This window comes from Amblyraja radiata, unplaced genomic scaffold (assembly GCF_010909765.2).
Source record: "Amblyraja radiata isolate CabotCenter1 unplaced genomic scaffold, sAmbRad1.1.pri S43, whole genome shotgun sequence".
Lineage (NCBI taxonomy): Eukaryota > Metazoa > Chordata > Chondrichthyes > Rajiformes > Rajidae > Amblyraja > Amblyraja radiata.
The window spans coordinates 5,376,631-5,388,916 of record NW_022630150.1 but is presented as its reverse complement, the minus strand read 5'-3'; the positions used below and the strand labels follow the sequence as shown (position 1 = coordinate 5,388,916).

General features: G+C 46.1%; 1 protein-coding gene across 1 annotated transcript in view; it reads left to right on the top strand.

Moving 5' to 3' along the window:
- The first annotated feature begins 7,208 nt into the window (after window positions 1–7,208).
- Window positions 7,209–12,286, top strand: part of dnah2 (dynein axonemal heavy chain 2) — a 121,087-nt gene continuing 116,009 nt past the window's right edge. Inside the window, exons 1-3 of the mRNA XM_033016320.1 lie at window positions 7,209–7,367; window positions 7,455–7,513; window positions 10,284–10,454. Coding sequence (XP_032872211.1) covers window positions 7,226–7,367; window positions 7,455–7,513; window positions 10,284–10,454 — 372 coding nt within the window. The 5' untranslated portion in view covers window positions 7,209–7,225. The remainder of the gene's footprint in view (window positions 7,368–7,454; window positions 7,514–10,283; window positions 10,455–12,286) is intronic.

Here is a 12,286-nt window from a genome sequence, read left to right as displayed (position 1 = left end):
AGGAAGATCGGGAGAGCTTAGGATGGCAGATGGCTGGTACACCTGTGTGGGCATGCTGTCTGGGCTCTCAGGCCGTCTCCCTAGCGAGGTACACATACTGGAAGATGAAGTCAGAGGTAGGCAAAAGTGCTGGAGAAACTCAGCGGGTGCGGCAGCATCTATGGAGCGAAGGAAATAGGCAACGTTTCGGCCCGAAACGTTGCCTATTTCCTTCGTTCCATAGATGCTGCCTCACCCGCTGAGTTTCTCCAGCACTTTTGTCTACCTTCGATTTTCCAGCATATATAATCATATAACATATAACAATGACAGCACAAAAACAGGCCATCTCGGCCCTTCTAGTCCGTGCCGAACACTTATTCTCCCCTAGTCCCATCTACCTGCACCCAGACCATAACCCTCCATTCCTTTCCCGTCCATATAACTATCCAATTTATTTTTAAATGATAGAAACATAGAAATTAAGTGCAGGAGTAGGCCATTCGGCCCTTCGAGCCTGCACCGCCATTCAATATGATCATGGCTGATCATCCAACTCAGTATCCCGTACCTGCCTTCTCTCCATACCCCCTGATCCCCTTAGCCACAAGGGCCACATCTAACTCCCTCTTAAATATAGCCAATGATAAAATCGAACCTGCCTCCACCACCTCCACTGGAAGCTCATTCCACACAGCCACCACTCTCTGAGTAAAGAAGTTCCCCCTCATGTTACCCCTAAACTTCTGTCCCTTAATTCTCAAGTCATGTCCCCTTGTTTGAATCTTCCCTACTCTCAATGGGAAAAGCTTATCCACGTCAACTCTGTCTATCCCTCTCATCATTTTAAAGACCTCTATCAAGTCCCCCCCTTAACCTTCTGCGCTCCAAAGAATAAAGGCCTAACTTGTTCAACTTTTCTCTGTAACTTAGTTGCTGAAACCCAGGCAACATTCTAGTAAATCTCCCCTGTACTCTCTCTATTTTGTTGACATCCTCCCAGCATCTGCAGTTCCATTTTGAACATCTCTGCTGAAGGACTGTGTGCATTAGATTTCCATCTGCAGTTCCTTCCTCTCCCGACGCCGGAGTTCCATCTTCCCGGCAAGAGGGACTGAAAACATCAGACTGGCTGCGGAGGCCACAAATAGGCTCCGACTGATGCCTTTCCCCACAGTGGAACATTTTGATTCTGTTGTGGGGGGGGACGTTCATGTTGAACTTTATAATGTGCTGTGTCATTTTTCTTTTTAAAATGTTTTCTATGGATGTATGGAAACTTAATTATTTCTTTTATGCAAAGGACTTTGGTTTCAACGCGAGTTGATTTAAACGTGCTATGTAAATAAAATGTACTTACTTACTTACTTACATATCACTCTTGTTACTATTACAGGTCACGGCCTGTGCCTTCAAGGCTCCATTCCTCCGCTCGGTCCACCTAAACATACCTGATCTCCCGGTTGCCAAACACTTTAACTCCCATTCCCATTCCCATTCCCACACTGACCTTTCTGTCCTGGGCCTCCTCCATTGTCAGAGTGAGGCCCAGAGCAAATTGGAGGGACGACACCTCGTATTTAGCTTGGGCAGCTAACATGAAGATTGACTTCTCTAACTTCAAGTAGCTCTTGCTTTCCCTCTCTCTCCATCTCCTCTCCCTTCCCAGTTCTCCCACCAGTCTGACTGTCTCCGACTATATTTTATCTCTGTTTTGATTTGTTGTTCCCTACTCCCAGCTAACAACGATCTATTCTACTCTTTCTTTGATCTCCATCCACCACCTCTCGTTTTCACACCTTACGCTTCCTTATCACTATATCTCCCTCTCCCCTGACAGCCTGAGTAACTGGGATAAACCTGGGATAAAGCTGGAGAAAGCATGGGAGAAACCTGGGATAAACATGGGATAAAGCTGGGATAAACACGGGATAAAGCTGGGATAAACATGGGATAAATACGGGATAAAGCTGGGATAAACATGGGATAAATACGGGATAAACACGGGATAAACATGGGATCAAGCTGGGATAAACATGGGATAAATACGGGATAAACACGAGATAAACACAGGATAAACACGGGATAAAGCTGGGATAAACATGGGATAAATACGGGATAAACAAGGGATAAACATGGGATAAACCTGAGATAAACACGGGATAAAGCTGGGGAAAACACGGGATAAAGCTGGGATAAACATGGGATAAATACGGGATAAACATGGGATAAACATGGGATAAACATGGGATAAATACGGGATAAACATGGGATAAACATGGGATAAACATGGGATAAACATGGGATAAATACGGGATAAACATGGGATAAATACGGGATAAACATGGGATAAATACGGGATAAACATGGGATAAATACGGGATAAACATGGGATAAACGCTGTGGACAAACTGTGGACAAGCCAGGCCGGCTCCAGACTAGGCCGGGCGGCCCCGGTTGCCATGGAGACGCGGCAGCAACGGCCGCGCAACCTAACCTGTTGCCGCCTCCTCCTCCTCCCGCCCCCGGGTGCCGCGCCCATTGGTCGGGGCCGGCGGGGCGGGGCCAGCGGGCGGCCACTGATTGGCTTCGGCGGCCGTCGGTCACCGGCGGAGGAGAAAGTTCGGTTGAGCGGCGCGAGGACAAGCAGGTGAGAGAAAGGTGGGTGAGTGGCCGGGATAATGTGGGATATATACCGGGATAATGTGGGATATATACTGGGATAAAGTGGGATATACACTGGGGAAATGTGGGATATATACCGGGATAATGTGGGATATATACCGGGATAATGTGGGATATATACAGGGATAATGTGGGATATATACTGGGGAAATGTGGGATATATACCGGGATAATGTGGGATATATACTGGGGATATGTGGGATATACACCGGGATAAAGTGGGATATATACCGGGATAATGTGGGATATACACTGGGATAATGTGGGATATACACCGGGATAATGTGGGATATACACTGGGGAAATGTGGGATATACACTGGGATAATGTGGGATATACACTGGGATAATGTGGGATATACACCGGGATAATGTGGGATATACACTGGGATAATGTGGGATATATACTGGGGAAATGTGGGATATACACCGGGATAAAGTGGGATAAACACTGGGATAATGTGGGATATATACTGGGGAAATGTGGGATATACACCGGGATAAACACTGGGGAAATGTGGGATATATACTGGGGAAATGTGGGATATATACCGGGATAATGTGGGATATACACTGGGATAATGTGGGATATACACCGGGATAAAGTGGGATAAACACTGGGATAATGTGGGATATATACTGGGGAAATGTGGGATATACACCGGGATAAACACTGGGGAAATGTGGGATATATACTGGGGAAATGTGGGATATATACCGGGATAATGTGGGATATACACTGGGATAATGTGGGATATACACCGGGATAAACACTGGGGAAATGTGGGATATATACTGGGGAAATGTGGGATATATACCGGGATAATGTGGGATATATACCGGGATAAACACTGGGGAAATGTGGGATATATACTGGGGAAATGTGGGATATATACCGGGATAATGTGGGATATATACCGGGATAATGTGGGATATACACCGGGATAAACACTGGGGAAATGTGGGATATATACTGGGGAAATGTGGGATATATACCGGGATAATGTGGGATATATACCGGGATAATGTGGGATATATACTGGGATAATGTGGGATAAACACTGGGATAAAGTGGGATAAATACCGGGATAATGTGGGATATACACTGGGGAAATGTGGGATATATACCGGGATAATGTGGGATATATACTGGGATAAAGTGGGATATACACCGGGATAATGTGGGATATACACCGGGATAATGTGGGATATATACCGGGATAATGTGGGATATACACTGGGGAAATGTGGGATATACACTGGGGAAATGTGGGATATATACTGGGGATAATGTGGGATATACACTGGGGAAATGTGGGATATATACCGGGATAATGTGGGATATATACTGGGATATATACTGGGGAAATGTGGGATATATACTGGAGAAATGTGGGATAAACACTGGGATAAAGTGGGATAAACACTGGGGAAATGTGGGATAAACACTGGGGAAATGTGGGATAAACACTGGGGAAATGTGGGATATATACCGGGATAATGTGGGATAAACACTGGGATAATGTGGGATATATACCGGGGAAATGTGGGATATATACTGGGGAAATGTGGGATATATACCGGGATAATGTGGGATATATACTGGGGAAATGTGGGATATACACTGGGGAAATGTGGGATAAACACTGGGGAAATGTGGGATATATACCGGGATAATGTGGGATAAACACTGGGATAATGTGGGATATACACTGGGGAAATGTGGGATAAACACTGGGGAAATGTGGGATATATACTGGGGATAATGTGGGATATACACCGGGATAATGTGGGATATATACCGGGGAAATGTGGGATATACACTGGGGAAATGTGGGATAAACACAGGGGAAATGTGGGATAAACACAGGGGAAATGTGGGATATATACCGGGATAAAGTGGGATAAACACTGGGATAAAGTGGGATATACACTGGGATAATGTGGGATATACACAGGGGAAATGTGGGATAAACACTGGGATAAAGTGGGATATACACTGGGGAAATGTGGGATATACACTGGGGAAATGTGGGATATATACCGGGATAACGTGGGATATACACTGGGATAATGTGGGATATATACTGGGGATATGTGGGATATACACTGGGGATATGTGGGATATACACTGGGGAAATGTGGGATATACACTGGGGAAATGTGGGATAAACACAGGGGAAATGTGGGATAAACACTGGGGAAATGTGGGATAAACACAGGGGAAATGTGGGATAAACACAGGGGAAATGTGGGATATACACTGGGGAAATGTGGGATAAACACTGGGGAAATGTGGGATATACACTGGGGAAATGTGGGATATATACCGGGATAAAGTGGGATATACACCGGGATAAAGTGGGATAAACACTGGGGAAATGTGGGATATACACTGGGGAAATGTGGGATAAAGTGGGATAAATACCGGGATAAAGTGGGATAAACACTGGGATAATGTGGGATATACACTGGGGAAATGTGGGATATATACCGGGATAAAGTGGGATAAACACCGGGGAAATGTGGGATATATACTGGGGAAATGTGGGATAAACACTGGGATAAAGTGGGATATACACTGGGGAAATGTGGGATAAACACTGGGATAAAGTGGGATAAACACTGGGGAAATGTGGGATATATACCGGGGAAATGTGGGATAAATACCGGGATCAAGTGGGATAAACACAGGGGAAATGTGGGATAAACACTGGGGAAATGTGGGATATATACCGGGGAAATGTGGGATAAATACCGGGATCAAGTGGGATAAACACAGGGGAAATGTGGGATAAACACAGGGGAAATGTGGGATAAACACGGGGGAAAAGTGGGATAAATACCGGGGAAAAGTGGGATAAACACCGGGGAAAAGTGGGGATAAACCCGGGGAAATGTGGGATAAATACTGGGGGAAAGTGTAGATTAACCCGGGGAAAAGTGTGGATAAATTCGGGATAAACGCCGGGATAAACTTGGGGAAAGGAGGGATAAAACTGGGGCAAACTCCGGGATAAACTTGGGGAAAAGTGGGGTAAACCCGGGATAAACCCCTGGATAAACCTGGGGAAAAGTGGGATGAATAATCCTCAGTCAACTCGGGATAAACCTGGGGAAAATCCAGGATAGAGCCAGGGAAAACCCGGGATAAATCAGGAGGAAAGCAGTATTAACCTGGGAACAACACAGGAGAGACCTCAGGGAAAATGTGGGATAACCCTGGGATAGACCTGGTGAAAACTCGGGATAAACCTCAGGCAATTCAGGATAAACTTCAACTCGGGTTAACCCTGGGGACAACCCGGGATAAATGTGGGGAAATTTAAGGACTTTAAGAAACAGTTAGACAGGTGCATGGATAGGACAGGTTTGGGGGGACTTGGACCAAGCGCAGGCAGGTGGGACTAGTGTAGCTGGGACATGTTGGCCGGTATGGGCAAGTTGGGCCGAAGGGCCTGTTTCCACACTGTATGTATCGCTCTATCACTCTATGATTCTAGGCAGGAATAATAACACACCAAGCCACAGATAAAAAACCGGGGATCAAGACGGAAATCAATCTGCGATACACCAGGACATCGTCGATAAAACCGGGATAAAATGGGCTAAACCTGGAATAAGCCAGAGGTGCCAAACCTGGGATAAAATCTTGAAACTGGATAATAAGTTCTGCAGAAGAGAAAGTAAGAAATGTGACCCTACTCTTAACAAAGGAGGTAAAGAAAGCACAGGAAATATATCAGGCTCCCATTTGACACACATACAGTTTTATAAGACCAGAAGGCATAGGAGTAGAATTAGGCCATTCGCCCCATCCAGTCTGCTCCATCATTTGATCATGGCCGATCTATATTTCACCCTCAACCCCATTCTCCTGCCTTCTCCCCATTATCTTTGATGCCCCTACTAATCAAGAACCTATCAATCTCCACTTTAAAAATACCCAATGGCTTGGCCTCCACAGCCATCTGTGGCAACGGATTCCACAGATTCACCACCCTCATGTCTGAAGAAACGGCTCCTCATCTCCATTCTAATGGCCCTGTCCCACTGTACGAGTTCATTCCAAGAGCTCTCCCGAGTTTCAAAAAAATCAAACTCGTGATAAGCACGGAGAATGAACGTAGCGGGTACGTCGGAGCTCGGGGACGTCTCTTAGCGGCTCGTAACGCTAACGGCAGGTACTCGGGAAGACTCGCTAACGGCAGGTAAGCTCGGGAAGACTCGTGAAAAATTTTCAACATGTTGGCAAATGTCCACGAGAGCCCCGAGTACCGACGAGTGTCCATTACTGTAAATCTCCGAGTTCGAATCGGGAGAGCTCCTGGAATGAACTCGTATCGTGGGACAGGGCTTTAAAGGTACGTCCTTTTAGTCTGAGGCTGTGGCCCTCTAGGCTTACACTCATCCACTACTGGAAATAGACTTGTGAGATTTATAACGGGAGATAACCATCTTGTGGGGGGAAATATGGACTGTGGACTCGTCCATATAGGGACTAGCCTGCACACTAATCTTGTCCTGTTTTTGTCTTGTAGGAAGAAAGTGGATGAGCAAACATGGATGACTTCGTCGCTCATTCACAGTTCACCAGCACAGCTGCCAGCATAAGGTCTTCTATGGTGTCTATAAGGACACCAGATCAGTTAGGTACAGAGCTCACCTCATCACTCGGGAGACAGGAGAGCAGTCTGCTTTCAGGTAGGGAAGCTCCTTGACCGCTACCGATGGGCGCTCTGTGTATTTTCACTTGTCTCGTAACTTGTGTTGTCTGATATTTCTCCCAAGCTGAAACCAAAGAAAGTTGGAACACAGAAGATCGAAGTCACGCGAATTACCCTTACCTGGTAAGGACTTGCCTTTCCTATTCGCGGTTGTCCAAGGGGTGGGAGATTGCGACCTTCGCGTGGTCCGCCCTGTTTCGACGAATGCAATCAACCCGGCGTGCACAATCAAATAAGATCAAATAGAACAAGTTGTCCTGCAACTTTAGGCTGTGTACGCCATACGCAAGAATAAGAAGAAGAAAGCGGTTGTCCAATATATGGGTGGCATGGTGGGGCAGCGGGTAACCATATCCATATAACCATATAACAATTACAGCACGGAAACAGGCCATCTCGACCCTTCTAGTCCGTGCCGAACACATAATCTCCCCTAGTCCCATCTACCTGCGCTCAGACCATAACCCTCCATTCCTTTCCCATCCATATAACTATCCAATTTATTTTTAAATGATAAAAACGAACCTGCCTCCACCACCTTCACTGGAAGCTCATTCCACACAGCTACCACTCTCTGAGTAAAGAAGTTCCCCCTCATGTTACCCCTAAACTTCAGTCCCTTAATTCTCAAGTCATGTCCCCTTGTTTGAATCTTCCCTACTCTCAGTGGGAAAAGCTTTTCCACGTCAACTCTGTCTATCCCTCTCATCATTTTAAAAACCTCTATCAAGTCCCCCCTTAACCTTCTGCGCTCCAAAGAATAAAGCCCTAACTTGTTCAACCTTTCTCTGTAACTTAGTTGCTGAAACCCAGGCAACATTCTAGTAAATCTCCTCTGTACTCTCTCTATTTTGTTGACATCCTTCCTATAATTAGGCGACCAAAATTGCACACCATACTCCAGAATTGGCCTCACCAATGCCTTGTACAATTTTAACATTACATCCCAACTTCTATACTCAATGCTCTGATTTATAAAGGCCAGCACACCAAAAGCTTTCTTTACCGCCCTATCTACATGAGATTCCACTTTCAGGGAACTGTGCACAGTTATTCCCAGATCCCTCTGTTCACCTACATTCTTCAATTCCCTACCATTTACCATGTACGTCCTATTTTGATTTGTCCTGCCAAGATGTAGCACCTCACACTTATCAGCATTAAACTCCATCTGCCATCTTTCAGCCCACTCTTCCAACTGGCATAAATCTCTCTGTAGACTTTGAAACTCTACTTCATTACCCGCAACCCCACCTATCTTAGTATCATCTGCATACTTACTAATCCAATTTACCACACCATCATCCAGATCATTGATGTACATGACAAACAACAGTGGACCCAACACAGATCCCTCACAGTGCCAGAGACCCAGTATCAATCCTGACCTCGGGTGCTATTCGTGTGTGGAGTTTGCACGTTCTCCCCGTGACCTGTGTGGATTTATCTCCGGTTCCTCCCACGCTCCAAAGTCCTACAAGTTTGCAGTTTAATTGGCTTGGTATAATTGTAAATTGTCCCTATTGTGTACAGGATATTGTTAGTGTGCCGGGGACTGCTGGTCTGTGTGGACTCGGTGGGCCAAAGGGCCTGTTTCCGTGCTGTATCCCTAAACTAAACTAAACTAAACGTCTAAATAGACGCAAACTGTTGGAGTAACTCAATGGGACAGGCGGCGTCTCTGGAGAGAAGGAATGGGTGATGTTTTGGGTCGAGACCCTTCTTCAGACTAGAGTCAGACCCTCTGTGTTCCTCCAGCACAGAGCTGTCACGGAAAAGGGAAACGAGAGATATAGATGGCGATGTAGGAATATATCGGAACAAATGAATGAAAGATATGCAAAAAAAGTAACAATATGAAAGGAAACAGGTCACCATTAACTCCTTGTTCAAAAGGGAACTGCAGATGCTGGAATATCGAGGGTGCACAAAATTGCTGGGGAAACTCAGCGGGTGCAGCAGCATCTATGGAGCGAAGGCATCCTTCGCTCCATAGATGCTGCTGCACCCGCTGAGTTTCCCCAGCAATTTTGTGTACCCACCATTAACTCCTTACTAGGTGAGGATGAAACCCTGGTGTGTCTTGGGTGGGGGAGGTATGGAGACAGAGGGAATGCAGAGGTTACTTGAAGTTAGAGAAATCAATGTTCCCGATGTTGGGGGAGTCCAGAACCAGGGGCCGCAGTTTAAGAATATGGGGTAAGCCATTCAGAACGGAGATGAGGAAACATTTTTTCACACAGAGGGTGGTGAGTCTGTGGAATTCTCTGTGAGGCAGAGCGGTGGAGGCCGGTTCTCTGGATGCTTTCAAGAGAGAGTTACATCCTCGTAAATCGTTTCTGCACTTTTCCCAGGTTAATAACTCTAAAAATGTACGGGTTTGTAAGTTTAGATTTAGCTCTTAGGGCTAACGTAATCAAGGGATATGGGGAGAAAGCAGGAACGGGGGTTACTGATTGTGGATGATCAAGGATGATTTAAGTATAAGGGGATGGCCATTTAGAATGGAGACGAGGAAACACTTTTTCTCACAGAGAGTGGTGAGTCTGTGGAAATCTCTGCCTCAGAGGGCGGTGGAGGCAGGTTCTCTGGATGCTTTCAAGAGAGAGCTAGATAGGGCTCTTAAAGATAGCGGAGTCAGGGGATATGGGGAGAAGGCAGGTACGGGGTACCGATTGTGGATGATCAGCCATGATCACATTGAATGGTGGTGCTGGCTCGAAGGGCCGAATGGCCTCTACTCCTGCACCTATTGTCTATTGTCTATAATATTCATTCCCCTGGGTTGTAAGCTGCCCAAGCAAAATCTCTCCAGAGATGCTGCCTGTCCCGATGAGTTACTCCGACATTTTGTGTCTATTTTTAACTACACTCACGATGCTATTGATTGCAGAATGACCTGATCAAAAGTCGAGTGCCTCTGGAGAACATCCAGCCCGAGATGTGGACCTCAGATCACGAGCACCAGATGACTGAGTTTATTTATGATGTGACTCGGAGGTTGCTGACTGTGTACATGGATGAGTACGCTGGGTTACTGGTAATCGCTGGTACCCCCCCACAGGTACGCCTCATTGCTCAACGATTCAAGTGAAGAGTCAAGAGTGTTTTATTGTCATATGTCCCGGATGGGAGAATGAAATTCTTACTTGCTGCAGCATAACACAATATGTGAATATGGGGGGTAAACATAGTACATAAAGGGGGAAGAGAAAAAAATGAAAAAGTTCAATAAATAGACAATTGGTGCAGGAGTAATAATAATAATAATGGATGGGATTTATATAGCGTCTTTCTAATACTCAAGGCGCTTTACATCGCATTATTCATTCACTCCTCAGTCACACTCGGTGGTGGTAAGCTACTTCTGTAGCCACAGCTGCCCTGGGGCAGACTGACGGAAGCGTGGCTGCCAATCTGCGCCTACGGCCCCTCCGACCATCACCAGTCACTCACACACCTTCATACACATTCACACACAGGCAAAGGTGGGTGAAGTGTCTTTCCCAGGGACACAACGACAGTATGCACTCCAAGCGGGATTTGAACCGGCTACCTTCCGGTTGCCAGCCGAACACTTAGCCCATTGTGCCATCTGTCGTCCCAGTAGGCCATTCGGCCCTTCCAGCCAGCACCGCCATTCAATGTGATCATGGCTGATCATCCCCAATCAGTACCCCATTCCTGCCTTCTCCCCATATCCCCTGACTCCGCTATCTTTAAGAGCCCTATTCAGCTCTCTCTTGAAAGTATCCAGAGAACCGGCCTCCACCGCCCTCTGAGGCAGAGAATTCCACAGACTCACAACTCTCTGTGTGAAAAAGTGTTTCCTCGTCTCCGTTCTCAATGGCTTACCCCTTATTCTTAAACTGTGCGTGTGTGGCCCCTGGTTCTGGACTCCCTAAATAACAAATATAGTGCAATAATAATATAGTCTTTTACAGTTCAGAGCTCAGAGTTTATTCGTTGTTGTGTTTAATAGCCTGATGGCTGTAGGGAAGAAGCTGTTCGTGAACCTGGACGTTACAGTTTTCAGGCTCCTGTACCTTCTTCCTGATGGCAATGGTGAGACGAGTGTGTGGTCAGGGTGGTGTGTGTCCCTGATGATGTTGGCTGCCTTTTTGAGGCAGCGACTACGATAGATCCCTTCGACGGTGTGGAGGTCAAAGCTGGTGATGGACTGGGCACTGGTCACAACTTTTTGTATTCTAGCGGGCACAAGATGATTAAAGTCATGTAGCACAGAAACTGGCCCTTCGGCCCAACTGATCCATGCTGTCAAAGGGATAGATGGGAAGCCACGATGAGTTGTTCCACCACTCATTCATCAGGACAGGTTCTGAATGATAATTCTAGATTACTTTGGTTATTATTGTCAGGTGTATCATAGAAACATAGAAACATAGAAAATAGGTGCAGGAGTAGAGGCCATTCGGCCCTTCGAGCCTGCACCGCCATTCAATATGATCATGGCTGATCATCCAACTCAGTATCCTGTACCTGCCTTCTCTCCATACCCCCTGATCTCTTTAGCCACAAGGGCCACATCTAACTCCCTCTTAAATATACCAATGAACTGTGGCCTCAACTACCTTCTGTGGCAGAGAATTCCACAGATTCACCACTCTCTGTGTGAATTTTCTTTTCTCATCTCGGTCCTAAAAGATTTCCCCCTTATCCTTAAACTGTGACCCCTTGTTCTTGACTTCCCAACATCGGGAACAACCTTCCTGCATCTAGCCTGTCCAACCCCTTAAGAATTTTGTAAGTTTCTATAAGATCCCCCCTCAATCTTCTAAATTCTAGCGAGTACAAGCCGAGTCTATCCAGTCTTTCTTCATGTGAAAGTCCTGACATTCCAGGAATCAGTCTGGTGATCGAGGTACAGTGAAAAGC